Consider the following 27500-nt stretch of genomic DNA (forward strand, 5'->3'; position numbering starts at 1 on the left):
ATTCGTCTTGGGCTCGGTCTTGGTTTAAGGGTCTGTTTTTGCAGGGTACTCGTATTTTGATGGGTTGGTAAGTGGATTGCGTGCGCAGGAATTGGTGTAGACATGAGTGTTTTCATTTCTGGGTCAACGTGACGAGAGGAAAATAAGAAAGCGTGTGGAGGCGAGGCTCTGAACTATCTGCTGCCTTCTTTTTATTCCTGTCATGCTTCTTGGTTTCCGGGTTTTATATTGTCGACTTGCTTTGGTTTCCCGTTCTTCCTATTTCATATCTGTCTCGTTTTCCTTGTTGTTGTTGCCTTCTTTTCATTCCTGTCATGCTTCTTGGTTTCCGGGTTTTATATTGTCGACTTGCTTTGGTTTCCCGTTCTCCCTTTTCCATATGTGTCTCGTTTTCCTTGTTGCTGCTGCCTTCTTTTCATTCCTCTCATGCTTCTTGGTTTCCTCTTTCATCGTTTCAACTCAATTTGGTTTCTCTTTCATTCCTTTCCCTTCTCTGTTTTTTTCTTCATTTTCTGTCTTCTTTTACTTTTTTTGATGTTCTTTTATTTATTTTTGCCTTCTTTTTATTTTCTGTTTCAACTCATTTTGGTTTCTTGTTCTTCATTTCCCTTTTCCTTTTTTGTTTTCCTCGTTCTCTCGTTCTTCTTTTCCCTTTTCTGTATCGTTTTCTTCCTTGTTGTTCTTTTTTATTGTTGTTACACTTCCTAGTTTCTTCTTTCAATTCATTTTGGTTTCCTGTTCTTCTTTTCCCTTTTCCTTTTTTGTTTTCCTCGTTCTCTCGTTCTGCTTTTCCCTTTTCTGTATCGTTTTCTTCCTTGTTGTCCTTTTTTTATATTTGTTATACTTCCTAGTTTCTTCTTTTCAATTAATTTTGGTTCTCATTTTTCTTTTTTCCCTTTCGGTCTTGTTCTCTACGTTGTTGCTCTGTTTGGCTCATCACTCCCAGGTATAGGCCTACATCACTCATCCTCCTCGGTCCTCACTTTCCACTCCCAATATTTACCGACTCATCCCATTCCAGTATTCCCCTCACTCTCCCAGGTACATCATTCATCCTCCTCGGTCCTCACTTTCCCCTCCCAATAATACCGACTCATCCCATTCCAGTATTTCTCTCGTAACTGTCAGTCTTCCTGCACGTCCCTCGCTCTTCTAAATCCTCACCAGATCATTTTCTCATCCGGTCACTCTCCCTTTCATCCCTCATGCCTCTCCTTCACTCCCTCGACTCTTTCATCTCCTCTCCCTCACAAGCCTCTGCTAATTGGTGTGCGATGTTTGGTATGCAGGCGTCCCAAGGTAACACACATATTGGTCATTAAGGGCAGGTGTTTGCGTGTTCCTTGTCGCCTCTACGCTGAGGCTCGCTGGTTCACTTGGTCTGGTCGTGGGGGAGGTGGTGATGGTGGTGGTAATGGGGGTGGTGTGAGGAGGAAGGAGTTTTTACGTTGCCACACGGTCGGCTGCAAGTTCCCAGAATCGCCTGCCAATTATTCCTGGTGATGGCTTCCTCCGATGTTGCCTTTCAAGTCACTAGCCATTACGCAGATGGTTGACGGAAGGAGAGGCGTCGGGCGGGGTATCTCACGGAGCCTTAATGGACTGCGCATCAAGAGAGTAAACTTTTCTGTGATGCAAACGTTAGGTAGGACACGGTGCAAGGGCTCAGCTGTTCCCGAGAGTTTATACCTGAGTGACTGTGGATGCGTTGACCAGTTATGACAGTTTGCCTCGCTTTACATGAATGAGAGTGACGCGTGCAGGTATAACGTATGCCCCCACCGTTACCTGTACCTTTTACCATGTTGAACGTACCAGGGTTTCGTACATGCGCTGAATAAAGGCTGAATACTGTGTACTCACCAAGACGCTGATCCCACTCCGACTCGCGGAAGGGACTGTCCTGCATCCTGGGCGTGGACATGGCGCTCCCTGGCTGCTCACCGCCCGCCGACACCGCCACTCACTGAGCACACAGACGACGAAGCTTCACCAGAGGGCGTATTCCGTCTCTTATACTGAACGAACACCTCGCCGGCGCCTCACCACCGCATGCTGACTTCACTCGCTTCTCTGCAGCAAAAGGAGAACACTGTCACTCGCCACCCCGTCCCGCGCACGCCGCTTTCATTCCATCGAGTAGTATATTCCTGCGGAGGCGTGCGGCGTGGCCCTCCCTTGCGGACGCGTGGCAGGGGAGTGAGCGAGGCGGCGACGGGGCGGCGGGCGGTGGGTTGGGTAGAGCCACAGAGCCGAGACCACACCGCCTTGGGACCCCTTGCCGCCGCCTCCACTTCATCCCGACGGCCACTCTCGCCTCCTCGCATACCCACCAGCCAGCCAGCACACCTCGCATTCCACACACACACACACACACACACACACACACACACACACACACAGACTGCAGAAGAGAGTATAGTGCTACATGGTGAGCCGAATCTTATATCGTCTGAGGAGGAGTTCATGAGGCGGAGGGAAGGGCCGGGTTCGTCAGCGTTATAATTAGTACATATACACAACGGCATGTTCCGCGACGCTGCTGGGCTAACGAACAACAAACATACAAGCCCTAATCCAACAGCTAACCAGGAATGAATGTTGGACTCGAGTATTGCGTCAAACTTAAACTCTGCAGTGTGTGTTTCGCAAGTGGCAGAGCAGCGCAATGGGAGGGTTGGGACCAGCGTTTTTAGAAATTATCATAGCCTACTTAGCAGATTATATTTTCTGGTTTCTGACTCATAAATCTTGCAAAAAAAACCACCAAAAGTAACAGTTTCAATAATATCTTTAATTGAACATCGGTATTTGAGTGGCTATGACAGTCTGGGGTCCGAAAACCGATATATACGAGGTTCTGAGTCCTTTGATCTGGTAACGCTGCTGAGGACGTAAGGAGCCTCGCTTGGAGTGGTCTGGGCCGCGACGCTGATCCTGTGCATCACCCAAACAAACAGTACTGGCGAGGAGAGGCGTGCTGGCCGCCGCCCCTGAGGTCACCACCTCTCACTCCCACAGCCCAGAGAGAGAGAGAGAGAGAGAGAGAGAGAGAGAGAGAGAGAGAGTTAGACAGCGGGGTAGCTACATACACGGGCAGGAAGGAAACGCCAGGAAGTAGGTGAGCTGTGAAATTACTAACCTGATGATAATTGCTTCCTCCTTAAAGACAGTTACCTCTTCTACGTAAGTGACAAGTGAGCTCCCAAGGACGAAGACTCTCATACATGCAGAAAAGAAAGCCTAACCTCCATATGACCGACGAAACATACCTAGCAAAAACGATAACAAGGGTGATAACGTATTCTCTCTTAACGTAAAAAAACATGAAGATTAAATAAATTCGTTTGTCAGAAATAAAGGAGATGTTACCACCTTCGCACCGTGCCATAACCCAAGGCAATATTAAATGGTGGTGATGGACGAGAGGGGAGGGAAAGGAGGGAGAGGAAGGGAGAGTGAAGGGAAAAGGAAGGAAGGGGAAGAAGTAAGGTTGGTGGATAAGTACGTTAGGACTTGGGAGGAGGAAATAAAAAAATAAAAAAACATATCTTGGTGGTGGTGAGGGTGGTGAAGAGGGGGGGGTAAATATCCTGAAGATGTGGAGTTGGGAGACGGTGTGGGAGTGTTCATGGTGGTTGTGGATGACCTTGAAGGATTCCACCTCCCTCCACCCACCACCACCACCACCAGTTCCATCACCCACCCACCCACCCACACCTTCACTACTATTACCTCCACCCACCCGCCTCCACATCCACCCACCTCACTGCTGTCTCCACTCAATTCCACCGCGACTATCAACCACTCTTTTTTCCACTCTCCATCCACCCACACTCATCACCACTATCACCACCACCCACCTCACTGCTGTCTCCACTCCACTCCACCGCGACTATCACCATTCTTTTTTCCACTTTCCTTCCACCCACACTCATCACCACTCCCATCCACCCCACTCCACCTCACTCCCACCTCCAGTCAGTTTCAGCGCGATTATCAACCCCTTCTTTTCCACTTTCCATCATCACTCTAACTATTCCACCCACCTCCACTGCCACCACCTCCACCCAACTCACCTCCGCATCCACTCAACTCCACTGCGACTATTACTATCTTCTTCCACTTTTCATCTTCAATAGCTACTCCACCCACCCACACCATCATCACCATCAGCATCACCACTCCCATCCACCCCACTCCACCTCCTCTCAACTCCAGCACTCCCACCACCTCTTTTTCCACTTTCCACCTTCACCACCTACACCATCACCACCACCACTATCACCATCACCACTTCCACCATTATTTCACATCCAACCATCATCATCACCACCACCGCCACATCCCTCCCACCATCACCTGTGCAACATCAAGGTGTCAAACGTAAGCTCATGATCTGTGGTTGGTACGCCTGTCCACCACCACCACCACCACCAGTACCACACACTCCGTCACGTTCACTCTTACTTCAATCAGTGCTCTCTCTCTCTCTCTCTCTCTCTCTCTCTCTCGTCTTGTTAGCATTCCACCGTTTTATTGTCCGTCTTTTTACTGTTGTTTGTGCACTTCAGATCCGTAACAATGGAACAAAACATAACAAACAGCGTAATGGCGGTTATTTCGGGTAACGAGACCTTGTTCATTCATACCCCGTGCACATCGTCCCTCCCCAACACCGCTTACACGCAGCCTCCGCCCTCTCTCCTGCGCCCATTACACTTATTATTAAATACGGCATTTTCTTCTAGTCGTGACGCTGTTAGTTCTCTCGTATCCTCAAGGGCGACACGAACACAACACAGATGCGGTTTCCTCTTCCAGTTTTCGGCTTTCCTTTCTTCCCTTCAATCAATCAATCAGTACTTAGCAAATAGAAGATTGTATTTAAAAGAAGGAATGCAGAGAAGAAGTCCACGCTGTCTGTTCTCTGCATGACGCTCAGATGGGACGGAGAAGAGGAATGCTTTTGGGAGTGGCAACAATGACTGGCATGTTTGTTGAATACTGTTGTTTTCCCCATCGTGGCCCTCCCCCCTTCCTCACTCTCTCCCCCATCCCCAACCTTAACACTGCATCCTCAAACATTCGCCTCCTCCCCCCCTAACACTTTGGTCCTCTTCGTCACCTCCTCTCATAGCCTAACCTCCACACCCCTTTCACTTAACTTCATGCCGTGGAGTAACTGGGAGACTAATAATGGGAACTTCCTCTCCCTCTTCAATTGCTATATCGCTGCACACCATCGTTTATTCTTGAACAGTAATGATAGTAATAATAAAAGAAGAAGAAGAAGAAGCAGAAGATGAAGATGAATGATAGTAATAATAAAAGAAGGAGAAGAAGAAGAAGAAGAAGAAGAAGAAGAAGAAAAAGAAAAAGAAAAAGAAAAAAAAGAAAAAGAAAAAGAAAAAGAAAAAGAAAAAGAAGAAGATGAAGATGAAGATGAAGATAAAGAAGAAGATGAAGAAGATGAAGATGAAGATGAAGATGAAGAAGAAGATGAAGATGAAGATGAAGAAGAAGAAGAAGAAGAAGAAGAACAACAACAACAACAACAACAACAACAACAACAACAACAACAACAACAACAACAACAACAACAAGGACTAGAAGAAAAAGAAAAAGGAAAGGAAAAAGAAAAAAAAAGAGAAAATGAAAGAGAAAGAGAAAGAAAAGTAAAATAGAAAATAAAAGAAAGGAAGAAAGAGAAAGAAAAAGAAGGAAAAGATAATGAAAATCAACAACAACAACAACAGCAACAACAACAACAACAAGAACAACAACAAGTACTAGAAGAAAAAGAAAAAGAAAAGGAAAAAAAGGGAAAATGAAAGAGAAAGGAAGAGAAAGAAAAAGAAGGAAAAGATAATGAAAATCAACAACAACAACAACAACAACAACAACAACAACAACAACAACAGGATATTGATCAACAAGCGCTATGGGACCCCAAACAACAGAAATTCTAGTATCGCCAATATAATGCCAGGGAATGCCTCACACTTGCTCATTTTGATATATATTATTGACGTTGGCCAAAATCATCTTTTTATAGCAGCTTGGCAATTTTTTGCTCATTTGAAAAAGAGATACTGAACAATAAGGGCAAGATTTGGGTTCCAAAGCGCCTAAGTTGTTGTTCAGTAGTCTCTATGATAAATCAATGTTGTTCACGGCGTGGGTGAACAGATATTCACCCTAAATCAACAACAAAATACGATAACTCTTAGATATGAACAGGAAAGAACAACAAATTTGGACCAAAAAATTGGACCAAAAACTGCAGTGACTTTGCTATGACCTTCTTAGACTAGTGTTCTTACTCTTCGCACAAACTTCCTATGTTTTTTGAAACGCGAATAACTTTAATACTGCAAAACCAAATGAGCTGATTTTTCACCACAACAAGGATAATGTAAAATTATTTAATATTCTAAAGTTTTGGCTCGGTAGTTACAATGGTTTTTTAGTTAAAAATCGGATAGTAGTTTTATGGTGCGCTTCTGTAACACAACAAAAACCATCAAAACATACATTCATCGCTGGTGAAAAAACTACTTCACTTTGGACTGCTGTGTAAAGTTATTTTATAGCATACGTGGCAACTACTAAAAAGAGACAAGTCTCGTGTCTTTAAATGCACTACTAATTATTTTAAAGGAATAAATCGCCTGAAACACGAGAAATTGCTGCGCTTTGGAACCGTTTTTTTCAACTTTGACTGGCCATATAAAAAAAAGTATTATAGATACCGCCTTTAAACTTTCAAATCACAGATATATTTTCATACTGAAGCTTTTTAAACAATCTTCTCATTTTCCAAATTTTAGCCATATTTGATGAAAAATACTTAACAAAAATCATGAATTATATTTAGAAGCATAGAAAAATGTTATTTTGATAAAAAAAACCTAACATAACTTAACAGTTTATAACATACTGTAAAGAAAAAAAAAAAACATGATTAATGTTTTGCCTTTGTCCTACTTAAAAACCCGTTTTCTATAAGCACTGGTAATTAAAAAACAGCCTGTGTGTTACGTAACCTTACCATCTGCTGACTTCAGGAGGAAAATAATGGCTCTCCATATTACTTACTGCCACAGGGATTTGAGTGGGATTCTTTACTTTGTTTCTCTCGCTCTCTTTAAAAATAAGCTTGACCGTCACTTCCTTGAACTTAATATTAATTAGAGTAGAACTGCAATGTTTTGGAGCCATCTGATTAACGTAGAATCACTTAGGTTTAAGGACAGGCCACCTAGTCTGGACCATGGGGTCTGTGTGGTCTGGATTTCTATGTAAATCTATGTAAATCTCTCTCTCTCTCTCTCTCTCTCTCTCTCTATCTCTCATATATATATATACATATATATATATATATATATATATATATATATATATATATATATATATATATATATATATATATATATATATATATATATATATATATATATATATATATAAAACTTCGTTGCAGTACTGCGGACGTTTTTCTTGACAGACCATGATTAATTTTGTTTTAAAAATGTGGTTGTCATTTTGGACTTTTTCTTGGGCAAACCATTAAAAAGCATGTTTTCGATATTGGAAAAAAATCGAAAACACGTTTTTAATGATTTTACAACGAAAACCAGTCTCCAAATGAAAATAAAAACTAATCTAACCAAATCAAACCTAATCTAACCCTGCAGGGCTGACTAATCTAACCAAACCAAACCTAACCGAAGCTAACCTAACCTGCAGGGGCTGACTAACATAAACAAAACCAAGACTAAGATCAAGACTGCTCACGCACGGAATTACCCGGGTTACGTTAGGTTAGGTTAGGATTAGGTTAGATTAGTCATCCCCGCAGGTTAAATTAGGTTAGATTAATCAGCCCGCAGGTTAGGTTAACTTTAGTTTTATTAGTTTTTCATTTTGGAGACTTTAGTCGAATCATTAAAATGTTTTTCTATTTTTTTCAAGTATCCAAAACATATTTTTAATGATTTGCCCAGGTTTTCATTATTCATAGCAAGGTAGTGTGAGGATTGTGAGTGATATTATGTACAATGCAAGTTGCTATGAGACTGCAGTACTGCAATGACAACCATATATATATATATATATATATATATATATATATATATATATATATATATATATATATATATATATATATATATATATATATATATATATATATATATATATATATTTATATATATATATATATATATATATATATATATATATATATATATATATATATATATATATATATATATACACACACCTTTTGGATGGTTGTGTTTCATGGAAACTGTATTCATCAGTCTCAAACTTTATTTCATGGCTTTTAGTAAACTAGTTTCTCAGGTAATATACTACCGTATTTTTTTTTCTGGTATTCCTGTAGGATTTAATGATGAGGGGCTCAAATGTTGGGTGCTTATAACAAACAAGTTATGGAAAAAAATATAGGTGATGACAAAAGTGAATAATCCAATTTTTTTATTTTTTTATTTATTTATGATTTTTTTTTATAAGTAATTGAGAATCCACTTAAGTTTGAAAAATAACTTACATAAAGTTAATTGAAACTTCTTTTCCGCAATTTGCAACACATGAAGATTATTCAACACATGAGAATCTCTCACACATACTCACAATGAAAAACATTTAAATTTGTAATATACCCCCTACTTTTGGTAAATTATAACATTTTAACTTCTGTTTTCCTGTGTACATGAGAAATTTCCTTATTCAAAAAATACTTATATAGAATTCTCTTAAACTGAAATGCCCCATTATTACATTATGGAAATCTTTACAAGAGTAAACAAAAGCTATTTTGGGAAATACCCTTTAACAAATTTGACTGACATATAATTCAAAATAAAAGATACAATAGGATTTTCCCTTTAAAGAAACTATTCTCAATAGACTAAGTTTCATTTCAATTAAATACATCACCCTCTTAAGCTAAATGAAATTTTATTTTAATTGGATAGTAATTTTTCATCATATGAAATGCAATCCTCTGACTCTGAATGATACCATATAAAACATATAATGTACCTTTACCTATGCAAAATAATTACATACTTTTGATTCCTCCATTTCCCTATTTACTTATGCAGAAATACATAAAAGGTTCCTTTAAACTGTAATGCCACAGATTAAGATCTTTACAAAAGTAACAAAAAAAGCTATTATTGTGTATCACTTCCAACTTAAATTTGACTTAAACCTCAATTTTAAAAAAAGTATATATTTCCTTTTAACATTTTTTATAGAACAAAAAAACTATTCTCAATAGACTAAATTTGCTCTCAATCTTATTTCATTATCATAAGAAAATATATGCAAATAAAAAGACAAAAGCCTTTAATATACATTACTAGTTGAACATAAATCTATATTTGAAAATAAAAATAATACAGTTCAGGTGTGGAATGCTAAAGACAACATATATCTTGAGAAATAAAGACAGTGTTAACTAATTAAGCATTTCCTTTCAAATGAAAAACATAGATATTCAGTACTTGGTTTAGGTTTGGGTTAGGTTAGGTTAGGTGCAATAATGAGAGCTGTTGTTTATCGTGACCTGTACCCTCCCAAAAATTTTAACAAAATTTAGCAAATTAGTAGAAACTACTCTAATAGTACTATTATTTCCCAGCTGAGTTAACATAAAATGAATGGTGGCAAATTGGAGCAGAAGAGCTTAGGAATGTGATGATGCAATATTTTACCGTGTCCAAACAAATATAAAAATTCATCGAAATTAGTATTTTTAAACCATATATATTCTACCTTGCATCACCCAACCTAAACTTTTGACAAGTACTATGTATGAATTCACACTTGAAAAATTTTAATGATGATTAACAACATTCAAAATCACAAATTTGCAGTATTCTATTTTTCATTTACTTTTCCTAACTTTATATCTATATTTCAGCCACCTCACTTTAGCCAGTATTTTTTTCTCCATACTCATTTAGGAGTTTTGGGGTTTTGTGTCAAGTATATTTACTTTCTTCGATGATAAATTCTCGCCTTTCTTTATTTTATCCATGAATATTTTTCAATTAATCTGTTTTCATAAGGAGAAAATTTTCTATTTAATGAATTTGTGCTTGAATGACTATTCATTTCTGAAGTTTCACTCTCTGAATCACTACATTCATCACTGATATTTTCATTTTTACTCCCTTCATAATTATGCTTTTCTTCATCTATCTTCTCTATGCGAATGCCAGAATAACTCGTCGGTCACAATAGTTTGCTGCCTCAATAGCTTTAGAGGATGGAACAGCATCTCAGTTTTTATTGAGCAATCTGTATGTCTTTTTTGCGGTATTAAACTCATGGTCCATATGAGTTGCCACATTTTCTGCCATTTCAGGGCAATGATAGAATATGTTGGTGGCAGCTGATTTTCTAAAAATATTTGGAAATAATGCCCCTATTCCACTTGCTATCCCTAATTTCTTAATGCCATTACTTACATTGCTGGCTGTGGTTGGAGTCCCTCCCCATGACAAAAAAAAAATCCCACTTTCCTCAGTTTCAATCTTTGATCTCATGAATTTCAAATACTTCTGATAATAGGAATTTTCAGTTTCAGTGAGGACCAGGTTTGCTTCATCATGAGTGAAACTTGTTTTATGTTTTCAATGCTGATGACCACGGGTCTTCAATGCGTTCTCTTTGGAGAAATTCACTGACCGTAGCTCTGCAAAAACACCTCCTCTTTTGCATTTTTATTAGTCCCATAAATATCAAAATATTCCTTACCAATGAAATGTCATTTCTTTTGGTACATATTTGTCATCAAGTTGTTCTATTATTTTCACTGCTCCTTTATATTCTTCTGATGAATAGAATTTATCTAATTTATCACTATTTAACAACAACTGCTCTTGTTCTTTTCTCTTACACCTTTTTCCTCTCCACACATTTTGTAATAGCTGGGACCACCCAGGCATAATGTTGCATAGGTGTTCTGCATCTGTGACCTCAGATTCAGAGAAAGGGTTTCCTTTCTCTTCTTTGAAACGTATGCAAAGAACTTTTCAGACTAGCGAGGTATGTTATTATTGTTTGTGATTTCCAGTCTTTTCAGTTTTTTTCTTACCAAAGTACTTCCAAAGTTTTTCTTCCACCAGCAGTTCTTGTACATTATTTGCCTCTAGATCTGCTATCACTATTTTCAACCTGCCTATGTTATATGATATTGTTTTCATTTCTAGTGACCCTCCAGCAGGACCTTTCAATAAAATTTCATAGTTAAGGAGTATTTCTTTCCAATATGTACTAACAACATCACTATTGTCTGTGTAGTCTATCTCTTCTTCATCTGTACTGCCTGTACCAGAACTCAATCTTTGCTTTACTTTATCTTGTAACTCAAATTCGGTATTTTCTAGTGGGGTGTTCTCAGATGAGGCTTGGGAATAGAATGCTTCAGGTTGGAGGCATATCCCATGCACCCTCTTCATGTGCTGACCCCATCGAGTAACCTGTGCATAGCAGTTCTTGACTGTACACGTTTTCCTAACTTTTCTTGTAAAGAGCCCTCTGTATTTTCTTGTTCCCATGATGCATGATATTTTTTTAGCTCTATCTGTGGACCATCCATGTACTCTCACTAGGTGGCGAGGCAGGTGAACTAGTTTTTTTTTGCATGCTGGGCAATTAGATTTTTCCCTCTGCTTTTTACTGTTAGGAAAGTACATCTACTAATCCATCACAAGGCAAGACCTCTGCCGAGTTCTCAACATTTAGAATAATCTCCTGGGGCTTCGGGTCTTCAATTGGGAGAAAAGTTTCTTCAGGTTGATAGACTGTTTCAAGGGTAGCAGCAGAGGCCTCAGGTGGAGCTAGCTCTTCAACATTTACCTCCACCTGCGGCATAATTCTGATTAGTCATGTAAAGTCACATTTGAATCAGGGTATGAAATAGGACATACTGAAAGAGCAAAACCTGTCCAGTGATTGGTGTGATGGTTGGGTATATTATTTCAAAACTTAATAAAATCAAGTATAATTACACATAGGAGCATAATTATAAATAATTCAAGTATAATTATGGAACTATAATTATACTTACATTGTAAAATTGTAAATGAGGTGCAATATATTAGAAGGCTATTGTTTAAATGAAGCTTTGGTAACTATGGTAACAGTAGCTATCAAGTGCTAACTACTAAGCAAGATTGATTATAAAGTGATTTTATTTTCAAATTATATATTGATTCCCTGTTTTAATGCATGAAAATTAAATTACGTTAAAGGAGTTTAAGCCCTCAAGTTTTACTTTTTAAGTGTGAGTAATAAAGGAAATCTAGAGATGGTATAAATTAGTCAAATAACCATAAAATATTATGTGATTCGCATAGTTGGTTTTGGCAGCAATGGGAAAGAGTCACATTCATTAAGCTCAAGGAACTCCAGGAAGTTGCAAGTGTAGATAGCTGAAGAGTGGTCATCTGCATACTTGAGCATTGTGCCTTAATGAGAATGAACCCACTAACAAATCTGGGACTTGAACCTGCACTCATGGCTTAGTAACTATGAAGTGCTAACCACTAAGCAAGCTTGATTATAAAGTAATTTTATTTTCAAATTATATATTGATTCCCTGTCAGTGAGGGGCCTGGACTCAGCAACATCTAATTATTCATTTACCTCCACATGCTGGCTTGGGAGATATGTCCTGTGGTCATTTATTTTGTCACTGTGTGGCTCAGGAATGGGATCTTGACTTCATTGATACCTGCAAATTTTATTTAGAGTTAGTTTCAGGGTTTATCTCTATAAGATTGCATTTAATTGTGTGGTAAACACAAACCACATACTTATAAAATATAAAAAAAATAATAAATACAAATGAAAATTTTACAATATATATATATATATATATATATATATATATATATATATATATATATATATATATATATATATATATATATATATATATATATATATATATATATCTATATATATATATATATATATAATGCAGAAAATTTTAAACCCAAGAACTTAAAGTATGGGAGGAAATATTTGTAAATTAAGAGAAATTATGCTATAATAACTCAAGAGTTCAATTGTGTTAATGAAAGGATAAATTCTAAGTGTTAACAGCTAACAGAGTCAGGCATAATAAATTTATAAAAATGTTATGTTGTGTTTAAATGCTAGAAGCTGTACGGTATTAATAATATTTTTTTTCCTTATCATTACTAACTATGATAATAATGGGAATAAATATTTCTGACTGCAACAAAATAAGTAATACAAATACAGAAAAAGATAATTTAAAATTGACTATGGTCAGTTTGGCTTTAGGTTGGGGAGACCTACAACTTCAGCAATTTACAGTTAATATGGAAAAAGATTGTATCATGCTTAGGGTAGGTATATGTCAGAGTACTATGTGATGCTGTAAGATGGGCTTTTTGAAGGCAAAGAGAACCAGAAAGATTAGTGAAAATGGTTGAGAAAATTTGTGCTGTCTGAGTAGCAGGGAAACTCAGCTGAAACAGGAGTGTGCCACTGTGTCACTTCTACGAAAGGATAAGGAGAGGTATACCAGGGAACTTTTGCTGAGGATGTTGAGAGTAGTCTAAAGGCTAACAACCTTCAGCCTGCCTACTATGTCTTTAAGAGGTTTTGCTCTAAATCCACAACATGGAAGAGGCCTGTCCAAAAGAGTATTAATAAAATTTTGCTTGTTAAAAAATGGAGGTGTACAACGCTTTGTCTTTTAGTAGCAATAAAATTATAATACACAGTAGTAAAGATAAGCATTTCCAGAGCCTTGGGCTTAGGGCTACCCTCTGGGTTGACTCTAGAGTGCTCACCTCCCATTCCTGCACACCAAGTTTGAGTTCCAGCAGGTTCATTGACAAAATTTGAATATTACAAAAGATAAAACCCATGTGTTTACAAGTATCTATCAGGACAAGGCATCAGAGAGGTGGCAGCGTAGACCTACACTTAGACCTGCAGGTCCAGGAAGGGAAAGGAGTTGCCCCGAGACTGTAGGATACCTCATGTTCTCTCAGAGAGTGGTGAGCTTATCAAGGAAGAAAATAAATTTTAGACTATCATAAATACATGTAAATTGCTCTTAGGAGGAGGGGAAAGCAATGTAATGCACAGGAGTAGTAGAGGTAAGCATTTTCAGAGTTTTGGGTCTTGGGATACCCTTTGGGTCAACACTAGAGTGCTCATCTCCTATTTATTTCTGTAGTTTTCCTGGCAGGAGCTCCATTGAGAAAATTTAATTCTTATGAGTATCTTCTGAGGCATCAGATAGTTTGAGTGGAAATAGACTTTTTAGTATAAAAAAAATATTTGTGTAGAATGTACTAAGACAATAATGCAAAATCATACTCACCTTTATAACAGTCTTCGTCATGTTATAAGGTGCACTTTAAACAGCTTCATGGCTAAACCTGAAAGAGGTTTAGTTGAAAGATCCAGGGGACATAGTTGTTCAGCATCCTTTGTTTATGGTTGAACAAAGCCCAAACTACAAACAGTCTTGGTCAACAAATCAGTCAAGCTGTTTGTCCCAGTAACCTGTAAATAAAGAAGGAATTAATTTGACATAAAACACAACACAAATGATGAAACCAAACCTGAACTATAATTAATTGTAGAATAGCACAACCCCTATAAAAATTTGTTATCCATCTACAGTAAAAATGAGCTATTACATACAAGGGAGGGGCTCCTTCCCCTTGACCCACTACTTCATAACTGTTTCCCTCTCTATCACTAAGAAGCTCCCTGTTGGATAAGTGGGGTTTTAGGGTGAGGGGAACATAAGTGAACGAACTTATCTATCTATACCTTTTAAACTGTTTATAAAGGCTGTCTTCACACACTGTGGGACATAGAGCTAGATGGGCAGTGGCATTGGTTATAATAAAGGGACACCATGGAGAGGACAGTTGTTTATTTATTTAATTTTTATTTGTGTGGGCACCAGGCATAGTAAAATTATAGGTGGCCATGAAACACTGAACACAGGTACAAGGTTGCTCAAACTCACTTAGGTCTATCAGTCTGGAGAATTCCCTGCCTGATCAGGTTGTTGCTATGGAGTTTATCTCATTCTTCAAATCAGCTCTATATTCCTTTACCATTTCCAAGACTAACCCCTAACACATCTTCCTCCCTGCCATCCTTACTTGTTATAAATTTAACAATTTCCTTTTAATCACTACAGTGACTACACACTTCAAGTATTACTCCTAGCACCAATAAACTCAGGCCATATATAATTATTTCTGCATAAGGTACATAGTTCAGTCATATATCCCTTAACGCTACTAATTGACCCTACTAATAATGGACTGGCATACCTGCAGATTGGTGCTACCCTATTTTAAAACATTTAACTTCTTCATACTTGCTTGAAAGGCCTTAACAAGGTGGGGGAGCTACCTCCACGCCCATAGAGCTAGGAAACTAAGGTAGAATGCTGTGATACTTGAGTGGCGTGGACGGTACAAATGACTGTCATGGGAACCAACATTTATATTCTCTACATGTCCATCTCCTGTGTGGTTGCGTTGGTTTTACTATTATGAAAGCATGCCTGCAGGGGAAGCGTGACATGCGGTGGCTTATTCAGTACAATGACGGTCATGGGAGCTAACCGACAATCTAAATCCTGAATTATCGTCATGTTCATCTCCTCCAAGCGCCTCCGTGGTGCAGTGGTCAGCATGTCTGGCTACGAATATGCGGGCCCGGGTTCGAATCCCGGCCTGGGCAGTCGGCGCACAGCCCACCCAGCTGTTCATCATCCCTTTCGGGTTGGTCGATAAATGGGTACCTGGGGAAACCTGGGGAAGGTAAACTGTGGATATCCCGGATGTCATACCAGCCCTGTGTCCCGGGATAGCGGGTTCTTACCCACCACAGGCTCCAAGGGCTAATGGGACGGAGATGGGCACCGCAGCTATGCGCAGCCACTGCGTATGCACCCACTTTACCTTTACCATCTCCTATGAGTTCATCTTCATTCTATCACTACGAATACACAGTAATTATGGGTGACTTACCATAGTTTTTACTGCTGAAGATATGCATGAAGAAGGCGTAATGGCGGCCACCGCGTGGCAGGAACAGCGCTGCAACAATTTCTCGGCTTGTGATTGGCTCGCTGAAAATAGTAGCTGGAACCTCGACAAAACGATACTGAAGTGCAGGTCGCAACACATCAAATCTGAGGGTGGGTGCGAAAGCGCAACGCGGTACTAAAGCGCAGTGTTGCGATACTAAAGCGCGAGGGGGTGGTTCCAAAGCGCAGACACCCCATAAAAAGTCACGAAAGCGCATTTTTCCTCCAACCAAAGCGCATAATGAAATCTACAACAACAACAACAACAACAACAACAACAATAGTATCCAACCCTTTTTAGCTGATGGGTCAACTACAACACGAACTGACAAAGGGCTCAAGTGAAGTAATACTTATATGGATCAACAACACTGGACTCATCAAACGCTAAGTCACTGAACACGACGCCGTATGACCTCAGAGATCGCCATGTGCCATATTAGAATCTCACAACAATGATGGTAAGAAAATAATAATAAGAAGAAAAACAAGAAGAAGAAGAAGAAGTACTAGAAGAAAAAGAAAAAGAAAAAGAAAAAAAGAAATTGAAAGAAAAAGAGGAAGAAAAGAAAAGTAAAAGTAAAATGAAAATAAAATAAAAGAGAAAGAAAGAGAAGGAAAAAGAAGGAAAGGATAATGAAAATCAACAGCAACAACAACAACAATAACAACAACAGTAGTTTCCAAACCCATTTTAGCTGTTGCCGTGTGCCATATTAGACTCTCGCAGTCCATCAATCAATGTCTTCTAGGTCCAGCGTCACAAACAGATGCACATTAGGTCAAGGTTGTGTGGGATTGAAGCCTCCAAGGAGCATAGAGAGTGATGAGAAGGAGGATCAGGAGAGAGAAAGAACCATATGGAAGCTATAGCGTGTGATGAGGAGGATTAGAAGAACTAAAAAGAGAGCTTATGGAAAGTACAGAGAGTGGGCTTAGAAGGAGAATCAAGAACAAGAGGATCAGGAGAAAGAAAGAAGGCACATGGAAGATATAGCGTATGTGATGATGAGGAGGAGGATCAGGAACGAGGAGGATCAGGAACGAGGAGGATCAGGAACGAGGAGGATCAGGAACGAGGAGGATCAGAAGAGAGAGAAAAAAAGGCACATGTAAGCTGTAGCGTGCTGACAAGGAGGTGTAGGAGAAAGACTAAAGAGGATCAAGTATAAAAGAAGGGAGTCATGTGGAAGATCATAAGTAACAGAAAGAGACGATAGAGACGATCATAAACAAAAGAAGGCGAGAGAAAGGAGTCACATGGAAGATTACGAGTATAAGTGACGCAAAGAGACGATAGAGACGATCAGAAACAAGAGAAGGCGAGAGAAAGGAGTCACATGGAAGATTACGAATATAAGTGACGCAAAGAGTAGTTGCTGGGACGTAATCGCTTGCACTTGTTAAATTGAGGGGTCAGTGGCCTCGGGTAGGGCGGCGAGATAAGTGCCCACGAAAAATTGGACTGCAGCACGAAGGGGAGGGGGGGGAGGGGAGGGGGGAGAGGGGAAGATGGAGAAAATGGCAGGGGGGGGGGAGACAGGATGAAGGAAGGTGGTGTGGGAGGGGAAGGGAGAAAAAAGGGAATGGGGGGGAGACGAAGAGTAAAGAAAGGAGATGGGGGAAGAGGAAGGTGAAGGAAGGAGGTGGGGGGGGGAAGGGAGAAAGAATGGAATGGGGGAGAGGAAGGATCTACGAAGGGGATGGGGAAGAGAAGGGATGAAAGAAGGGGATGGGGAGAATAAAGGGGAAGAAGAGAGGTGGTGTGGGAGGGGAAGGGTGACGGAAGGGGCAGGGGGAGGGTGGAAGGGCAAAGGAAAGCGGAGGGGTGGCGAGGGAGGCGGTGCGGGGCGTGTGTACCTACTGTGTGTGTGTGTGTGTGTGTGTGTGTGTGTGTGTGTGTCCTATTAGAATCTGTGTTGCTTTCCAATGAGTAACTCATGTTTATTATAAAAGAGAATGACTAATATAATGTGATCTCTCTTCTCCTTGTTCTTTTCTAAACCCTCCTCCTCCTCCTCCTCCTCCTCCTCTTCCTGTCACCATGGCCCACTTGCCTTCCATGGTATCCTGATCTTGACCCCACCTCTCTCTCTCTCTCTCTCTCTCTCTCTCTCTCTCTCTCTCTCTCTCTCTCTCTCTCTCTCTCTCTCTCTCTCTCTCTCTCTCTCTCTCATGTAAATCCGTCTTCATCTATGTATCTGTCAATCCATATGTGTGTGTGTGTGTGTGTGTGTGTGTGTGTGTGTGTGTGTGTGTGTGTGTGTGTGTGCCCTTGAGAGGAGGCTGGTCTGCCTGCGAGCGTCGTGAGGGAGGGTGGGCGGGTGGGGGGCGAGGAGGGGGCGGCAAAGGTCACCCATTCTTATTATTTCCTTTATGTCATCTAAACACCAGAATTTGAATCTACGTGTCACTTTTTATAGTCTACCCTGAAGGCGTTGCGTCATACCCCTAAGAGCCTGTTCAGTGTGAAGGAAAGGGAGGAGAGGAGAGCGAGAGGGGTGGGGGGGAGGCAGCTGCGGCGAGGCGTGGGGTGGTACGTGTGGGCGGCGGCGGCAACTCCAAGAAATGACCAGCTTGGGGGGTGGGGCGAAGCGGGGATGAAGGAGGCGGTGCTGGGGAGCGGGGAAGAGGAGGAGAGGAGGAAAGGGGGAGCTGGGGTGCGAGGGGGAGTCTGGGAGCGAGGGGAGAGGGAGGGGAAATGAGAGTGCGTGTGCTGGGTTTGGGTTGTGTTTTTACGTCTGGACTAGAGGTGAAAGAGGTCGTGGATATGTAGGACAGGAAATCCATCATTGCGCGCTTTGCAAGTACGCTTTTCCGTGGATGCAGCCTTCGGGCGGCGGGGAAAGCGGAGGCCAGTTGCAACCGCTCTTGGCCAATCGTTCCTTAAGGGGGGGTTGCCTTAAAATTAAAACATACACATTTACTTATTCTAGAGATAAATAAATAAGAGTTAGGATTTTACTTTAAGTTAGGGGATGGTAATAGAGAGAAGAACAATGGTTTAATGGAAGAGGCACAGAAAGAAAATCGGGTTATGGTTGCCGGGGATAAGGTTAAAGGGGGGCTACTCTAAAATTAAGGGAAATGGGGTCAGGGTTGCCTTAGAGTGGGGTTAGAGAGGTTGGGGAAGGGGAGGGAGGTTGGGAAAGGGGGAAGCAGGGGATGGGAGGAAGAGGAAGGGCGAGGGATGTGGGTGGGAGGGAGGGGAAGGAAGGGTGTGTGGTGGAGGGAAAGTGTGAGGAAGGGTGAAGGAAAGGGGTATAGGAAGGAGGGGAAGGGTGAAGGAATGGGGGTTTGGGGAAGGGGAAGGGAGGGATTAGGTGAAGGGGATGGGTGGAAGAGGAGGGGAAGAGTGAAGGAAGGTGGTGAGAGGGAGGGAAAAGTTGAAGGAGTGGAGGTTTGAGGAGGTGAGGGGTAGGAGAAAGGGTATTGGAAGGGCGTGTGGGAATGGCAAGGGTGAGGGAAAAGGGTTGGGGGAAGGGGAAGGGTGCAGGGAAGGGGTGAGGAAGGAGGGGAAGGGCAAAGAGGGGGAAGGGGGAAAGGGGAGTTGCTCTGAGGGTGACCCGGAGCCGACAGTTTGCTACGATAATCTTGCTTTTTGTGATAAACTCTGTAATTTCTCTCTCTCTCTCTCTCTCTCTCTCTCTCTCTCTCTCTCTCTCTCTCTCTCTCTCTCTCTCTCTCTCTCTCTCCGTGAAAGTGAGAGGGCAGCATTCTTCCCCTGCACACCCTTTCCTGTCCTCATGTCCTTCATTCACCCTCTCATGGCTATCCTTCCCATCCTCCTCTTTCCACGCTCTCCCTCTCCCTCCCTCTCACCCCCATACGCATCGCAGACGACCCATGTTTAGGCCACACGGAGGAGTCACGCCCTACTCTCCTACTTCCATGAATCTTCCCAAAACACAAGTGAGGGTAAAAGGAATCTTGAAAAAAATGTGTGTTATGGCAAGTTTGCGGTCATGTGGTGTGTTGTGTTTCTTGTATGAATGAAAATACTACTGATTTGTGTGTGTTTTTTTGGGGGATTTTTTTTTTTGCGTATTGATGTCTGGGTTAGTGTGTGGTAGTGATGATTGTGGTGGTGGTTATAGTGGTGGTACTTGCTGTGATGGTGGTAATGGGGTAAGGCTTCCTCCCCTCTCCCCTCCTCTCAAAGCTGATAGACTGAAAAAATCAAGCTTATGAGAATAGAGATAATGAATACGATATTTTATTTTATTTATTTTATATTTTTTTTAGCCGATGCGAGGTTGTAATATATTTCTTAAGATGCGATGCTTTCCCTCTCACTCCTCCGGCTTTCGTCCCTGAGCAAACTACTGCCTCTTTTTCACTCTCTCTTTAACACCTCTTCTTTGATGGAGATAAGCAGGGAAGCCACGCGCAGCAATACGGTATACGTCCTCGGCTTTAGCTTTACTTTCTTCACATTCCTACCCACGCAGAATCTTCACCTCTCCTCTTTATCTCTCTCTCTTCTACAAACCATCTTCATCATTCTTTATTCAAATTCCTCTCCGTTTCTTTCTTCACCTTTCAAATCTTAATCTCCCTCTACACCTTCTCCTTTCCCCCTTTCTCCCGCCTCTTTCCACCCCCTCTTTATCTCCCCTCATCTTCACACCATCTTAACCATTCTTTCGTTAAATTCCTCTCCGTTTCTTTCTTTACCTTTCAAATCTTTATCTCCCTCTACATGTTCCCCTTTCCTCCTCTCCTCCTACCTCCTCACCCCTCATTTTTATCTCCCCTCATCTCTACACTATTTCAGCCATTCTCTTTTTAAATTCCATCTCGTTTCATTCTTTGCCTTTCCAATCTTTATCTCCCTTCAGACCTTCACCTTTTCTCCCTTCTCATGGCTCCTCCCTATCCACGCATCCATCTCACCTCTCCTTTTATCTCTCTCCTCTTATCCACACCGCCTCTATCATCCTCTCTTTGAATACCTTCCCGTTATCTCCCACACCTTCACCTTTCCTCCCTTCCTCTGCCTCCTCCTCCCATCCCCTTCAGGTTCGGCATCCCTGTCCCACCTTTTCCCATCACCAGCATCCCTTCCTCGTAAATCGTGTTCCAGCCTCCCAATGATGTCACCGCCCTCTTTGCCTCCTTCAGAAGAGAGAGAGAGAGAGAGAGAGAGAGAGAGAGAGAGAGAGAGAGTAATAATAAGGAAGTGAGATTTGTTTCCTTCTCGTCAGGTGGCGCGGTGGAGGAGGTTGTCTGTGCGGTGAGGAAGTAACACGTAAACTCTTGCATTTAATGACTCATGTTGATGGTAAAGTGGAAGGGTGCCAACACACACACACACACACACACACACACACACACACACACACACACACACACGCGCGCGCATCTGGCTTTTGCTTATTAGTGGAACATCTGTGACTCACTCGACGATGAAAATAAAAACAAAAGAACGTCACTGATCAAAGAGCGTGACGTTATTTATATACGAATGCATTTAAATAACATTCGCACGTTTGAAGCCAATGTTTATAAAAATGGGACAATGAAAACACGAACTTATAATTGCAATTTTACATAATCATAAATAAAAATAAACTGGCTTGGAAATTATTCACGCATTCATCCAAACACGACCGATAGAGCTTAGCGGGAACACACACACACACACACACACACACACACACACACACACACACACACACAGGACGCCGCGCCAAACTTCTTATGCAAGTTTTTATTTGGGAGTTTCTCGAGTTGGGTGTTCATCTAAGACGCGCCGCTAAACCACCACCCCAGCGAGTGTTTCAACTTTCAACGACTCCATTTGATTCTTCGATTTTTCTTTAGTCTGCCATCTTCATTTGCGTTTACCCCTGTTCTTAGTGTGTTTGTATAATGCTGTAGTGTATGTTTTAAGCGGCGGGGCGTGGTGGAAGGCCGTATGAGGGTAGATTATAAGTGAAGATCTCAGGCGGCGAGAGAGCGGAGTTGCATCCACTTAAGTTTTTATCTGCATGTTTGAGAGATAAAAAAGGGTTGCAGTGAATGAGACAGTAATGCGGTCTTCCTCTCTGGGTGTGGACAAAATCTATATATTTATTTAGATTTTGGGTACAGAAAAGTCCGCAATCTATAGTTATTTAGATTTTGTGTATAGAAGAATCTGCAATCTATGTATTTATATATAGATTTTGTGTATAGAAAAATCTGTAATCTGTATATTCATTTAGATTTTGGGTATAGAAAAGTCTGCAATGTGTATATTTATTTAGATTTTGGGTATAGAAGAATCTGCAATATATGTATTTATATAGATTTTGCGTATAGAAAAATATGTAATCTGTATATTGATTTAGATTTTGAGTATAGAAAAGTCTGCAATCTATGTGTTTACTTAGATTTTGGGTATAGAAAAGTCTGGAATCTATATGTTTACTTAGATTTTGGGTATAGAAAAGTCTGGAATCTATATGTTTACTTAGATTTTGGGTATAGAAAAGTCTGCACTCTACATGTTTACTTAGATTTTGGGTATGGAAAAGTCTGCACTCTACATGTTTACTTAAATTTTGGGTATAGAAAAGTTTGCCCGCTGGTTAAAGTGCGGGCGTGTGCGGGTGACGAGCGGCGTGGTAAGGGAGTGCGCGGTCTAGACGGGGCGGGAGACTTGCCACCCTCACTTGCTCGGGGCCTCAAAATAGCCGTTCCCTCGGATAGTGTTAGGCTTGCTGGGTGTCGCCTCGCACATCTGAGGTTGACGATGACTCTGGTGCTCGTTTAGCTTTCCGTTCAGGCACGCATTTCGCCATGATGTCACAGCTTTCTCATTCTGTTGTGGCGGCAGAGACGTGGCAGCAGATTCAGTCGATGTTTTGACTCGCGACGCTGACAAGGTTGGAGCAAGCAGATGATGAGAGAGGAAGCTGATTAAGGAGTTGCTTCCTCATCTGATCGCCTCTTTGTTCTAGCATGTTACAGATGACTTCAGATTCCCCACCCCCCAACCCACACACACACACACGAAGGTCTATATTTTCACACGCTTTCGGCTCTCGTAACAACTATATCCAAAGATCAAAAAGTGGATCGTTTATATTTTAATGAATGTTTTTAGGTTCATGGTACAGAAGAAGGGTCAGACTTGTAATTGAGTGCTCTCTCACGTAATTGACTGCTCTTTCGGCTACCTCTTCGGATTCTTTACAGGAGCAGCGAGTAGCGGGCTTTTTTTTATTGTTTCCTTTTTTTGTGTGTCCTTGTGCTGTATCCTTTGCTGTAAAAAAAAAAAAAGGGTCAGACTTCCACTAGGATCATAAAACTGCCCCTGGAAATGCTCAAAACTCCTATGAAAGCCTTGTCAAATATGTGTGCCTGGGCGCCGAAATGTTTGAGAATGTGGCCCTAATGCTGTATGTTTCCCCTCGACTGAGCAGAAAGGAATTCCTGTGTGGACGCGTGTCACTGCCGGTAAAGCTCTGTAGGTGAGACTGCACCGTGTGTGTTGAAGCGCCCTAAAGACTGGGCCGAGTACTGTGCTGAGATGCGGCGGCTACGGGCTAACAATATTCCGACAAGTCATAATGTGTGTGTCTGTGTGTGTGTGTGTGTGTGTGTGTGTGTGTGTGGGCGCTGAGTCACGGTCTGTGGCCCTCTCTGCTTCGCCCAAACACAACATGGCTTGCTTTTCTCCCCAGTCATTAGGCGATAACACTCTTCAGCTTCAGCCGTGCCCCGCCTCGGCCGCCTCCAGTAGCCGCGCCGAACAGCCGAGTACCCAAGCCAGCCACCTGCCGCCGCTCGTCATTCCGCCACCTCTGATAATATGACCGAGTAAGACTGAACGGGGATCGCTGACTCACTCAAGTGCCCCTCCTTATGGCACTGTGCGTTCGACAGATGCCCCTTTCCCCTTATTGAGCAGTGTGAATGGTGGCTTGAGCTGGAGGGAGTGCTAGAGGGTCGCTATTCCCAAACAGTTCGGGGTATACAGTCACCCACATTTGATAAAGCTTTCGTGGAGGTTGTGGGTGTTTCCATGGGTAGTTATGTAGTCCTAGTGGTAGTTTGATAAGGCTCCTGCACTATGAATGTGAAGAAAAACCTAATGAAAACCGATTAATCCCCTTTGTGGTCTTTGGTATTAATAGTTGAGAGAGCCGAAAGCGTCTGAAAATTCGCGCCTTACACATCCACATTGATTGATTGATAGTTTATTGTTGCAAGTAAACAACAAAGGAGAAGGGAGGAGCATGCCATCCCAACCCCCAGGCAGTACAGAGTGTGATTATACAACTAAGGATACATGTGGAAGTAGCACCAGGAAACTAAAAAGATACAATGGTAGGGGACAAGTGCTAAAAAATAAAGGCCTTGATTTAGTACGGGGAGTAGACATAAGGGACTCCCACATTTGATCAGACATTCATTGAGGTGTTAGTATTTTCATGGGCATTTTTGAGCCTAGTGATAGTTTTAATAAGGCCTCTGCACCATGAAAGTGAATAAAACACTCATGAAAACTGACTAATCTCCTTCGTGGCCTTTGAAATTAGTTATTGTGAAAGCCGAGAGTGTCTAAAGATCGTATTTTAAAACATTTCGCCGCCCAAGTTCACATATTTGACAAGGAGCTTTGGGCATTTCCAGGAGTAGTTTTATGACCCTGGTGGTAGTGTGACCCTTCTTCTGTCTCGTGAACTTAAAGAAACACTCATTAGAACTCAATTGATCCGCTCTTTGACCTTTAGAAATACTGATGTGAGAAGCGAGTGTGTCTTATAATACCGACCTAAGAGTCAGAGTGAGTGAGACAGAGAAGAGCGCCCGGAAAAGAAGCGGCGGGGGTTCTATGACTCATACTCTGACGTCACTAACCGCACTAACCACAGCTGAGCCCTTGCGGTCCACTCGGGCACATCTCTATCCATGGCGTAATGGTGACGTCATCTCCGCCCGCCGCTGACACTGTATCGGCGACCCATATTAGTTCATCCTGGAGCTACGGCAGAGAACACCCGCCCGTCACCCGTCACAGCACCTTGGCCCTGAGACACACAAGGTCGCTGGGCCGTCATCACCACCTGGGTACTGTGGGTCACGCTTGGACTGTCATGCCTAAAACCGGACCGCCCGACCACCAGACCATCAAATGACATGCCTTCACGTCCGATAGAAATAGTATCGCAATAAGAAGTGTTGGCGTCGTTCGAAGAAGCTCAATGGCCGCAGGAAGAATCACACGGAAGAGAGGGGGGGAGAGGAAGGAGGGAGGTTCATGGAAAGGGTGAAGCAACGTCAGTGAAGCAATAATATATAATGAAAGGGAAGTTGTGGAGGCTTTGAGAGAGAAAGAGAAAGAGAGACGAGGCGGGAGACGAGAGAAACAAGAGAAACGAAAGAGAGAGAGAGAGAGAGAGAGAGAGAGAGAGAGAGAGAGAGAGAGAGAGAGAGAGAGAGAGAGAGAGAGAGAGAGAGAGAGAGAGAAACGAAAGAGCAAAAACGAAAGAAAACGAGAGAGAAAAAAAATGTAGCCGAGAACGAGAGAGAGAAAACGAGAGGCGTGTACCTGTCTGCATCATCAATCGCTTTATCGGAAGGCTTGGCAACACTCCTGACGTTCTAGGAAGGAGAGAAACAATGCATGTGTGCCAAAGTTACGTTCACCCGTCAAGGGCAGCGCCGACCGGGTCACCAGCCAGGGAAGACTCACGTGCCGCAGAAGGTTGCTCGATGCCCCCATGCAGAACGATCTTGTAATACCCATCTTCAGGTCGCCCCATTCGCCTTCACCCCCAATGGCTAACTTGTAGGAAAAGAGTTGTTGATGACCGTTCTCCGTTGTTTTTTGTGAGGGTTACTCGGTTTTGAGAGGGCTACGCTGCGCTCCCATGCGGAACTTCTCGTAGTGTTTATCTTCAAGTCGCCTTACATATCCATCCCACCTATTGTCGAACATTTAAGATGAAATAGAGTTGTTGATGACCATTCTCCGTTGATTGATAGATAAATATATAGCAGAATAGACCATGTTCAGTCCCTACCTTCCTCCCCTTTCCGGTAAAATACGATCAGAAAATCAGAAAACGAAAAAAAAAAAAAAGGTGGAGAAACATAGAACATAAAGAACAAAATCTGAAGTAAAAACGAAAGGACAGATATATGTTGAAAAAGCAATAATAGATAGATAGATAGATGTAGAGATAGAAAGATAGATAGATAAATATAGATAGACAGATAGATAAAGAGGTAAAAAGATAGCGAGAGGGGGGAAAATAAGAAAAAGGATAGATATGTGTTGAAAAAGCAATAATAGATAGATAGATAGATGTAGAGATAGAAAGATAGATAGATAAATATAGAGAGACAGGTAGATAAAGAGGTAAAACAGACAGCGAGAGGGAGAAAACAGAGCGAAAGGTTCGAATTGATATGCAGGAAGCAGAGAGCAAGAAACATCGCGACCTTCAAGTACGACATTTGTTTTTTCCTCGCTAACCGGGAATCAAATGCGAAGGTGACGTCAGGAAACACTCGATACTCCGCGGAGAGGCGTGGGCGAGGCCTGAGCGAGTGCTGAGCCGCCGACGACTTCACTGAAAGACTCTATTTACGTGTTGATGTGACGGAGATGAGTACTGGGGCCACGTGCAGATGTAATTTATGTCCGAAACTTTACTTACTGCCAGAGAGAGAGAGAGAGAGAGAGAGAGAGAGAATTTGTCAGTGTTAAGGGGTGTTTTCTTAAGTCTTAAGTCTCAGCAAAGGCAGTAAGGAGGAGGTAAGTATATATATAGTGGGTTTAGGGTCTGTCTGGCACGTAAGGGAGGGGGAGAGAGGGAGGGGATAAGAAAGAGAGGGAGAAAAAGTAAGAATATGTGTAACGAGGGAAGCCACGTATATATTTACAAAGTGAAGCTTGAGAAAACAGCAATAGATCAAGCTTAATCTTCTCGTTGCTAGAGTCTCTCAGTTCAATTTCCTTCCCTTGATAAGTGATGGTGGGATGAATAAGTTGTTTCCCGTTACTATGGCTACGCATTCCGCTCGTTGAAGTGGTTGCCTTAAAATTAAAACATATACATTTACTTATTCTTGAGATAAATATATAAGAGTTAGGATTTTGTTTTAATTTAGGGGATGTTAATAGAGAGAAGCATAATGGGTTAATGGAAAAGGTACTGAAAGAAAATCGGGTTAGGGTTGCCGGGGGTGAGGTTTAAGGGGGGCTATTCTAAAATTAAGGGAAATTTGGTCAGGGTTGCCTTAAGAGAGGAAAAAAACAACTTATTCTCTCAGCATACTTATTCCTGTGGGTCGTCAACTGAACTAATGCAATTATATACCATCATCATTTTCATTATTATCATAGACTCTT

The 27500-nt window shown here is 41.6% G+C and overlaps 1 protein-coding gene and 1 long non-coding RNA gene across 10 annotated transcripts in view; one reads left to right on the forward strand and one right to left on the reverse strand.

Annotated features, from left to right (window-relative positions):
- The window catches only part of LOC126999856 (nascent polypeptide-associated complex subunit alpha, muscle-specific form-like), an 85021-nt gene that overhangs the window by 49634 nt on the left and 7887 nt on the right, over positions 1-27500 (reverse strand). For 2 of the 8 annotated variants that reach the window (XM_050862924.1, XM_050862927.1), the window contains exon 1: positions 1864-2331. The exons of 2 other annotated variants lie outside the window; for them this stretch is intronic. In XM_050862924.1, coding sequence (XP_050718881.1) covers positions 1864-1924 — 61 coding nt within the window. In that variant the 5' untranslated portion in view covers positions 1925-2331. Of the gene's footprint in view, positions 1-1863; positions 2335-27500 lie in introns of those variants that run through there. 4 more of the 8 variants (XM_050862922.1, XM_050862925.1, XM_050862930.1 and 1 more) reach the window with 4 other exon arrangements.
- The window catches only part of LOC126999859 (uncharacterized), an 84277-nt gene that overhangs the window by 39712 nt on the left and 17065 nt on the right, over positions 1-27500 (forward strand). The window contains exon 1 of one of the 2 annotated variants that reach the window (XR_007753640.1): positions 27033-27500. This exon is cut by the window's right edge and continues 139 nt beyond it. The exons of the other annotated variant lie outside the window; for it this stretch is intronic. This is a non-coding gene — a long non-coding RNA (uncharacterized LOC126999859). Of the gene's footprint in view, positions 1-27032 lie in introns of those variants that run through there. 2 annotated transcript variants of the gene reach the window in all.

The sequence above is a fragment of the Eriocheir sinensis genome, chromosome 17 (genome assembly GCF_024679095.1).
Source record: "Eriocheir sinensis breed Jianghai 21 chromosome 17, ASM2467909v1, whole genome shotgun sequence".
NCBI lineage: Eukaryota > Metazoa > Arthropoda > Malacostraca > Decapoda > Varunidae > Eriocheir > Eriocheir sinensis.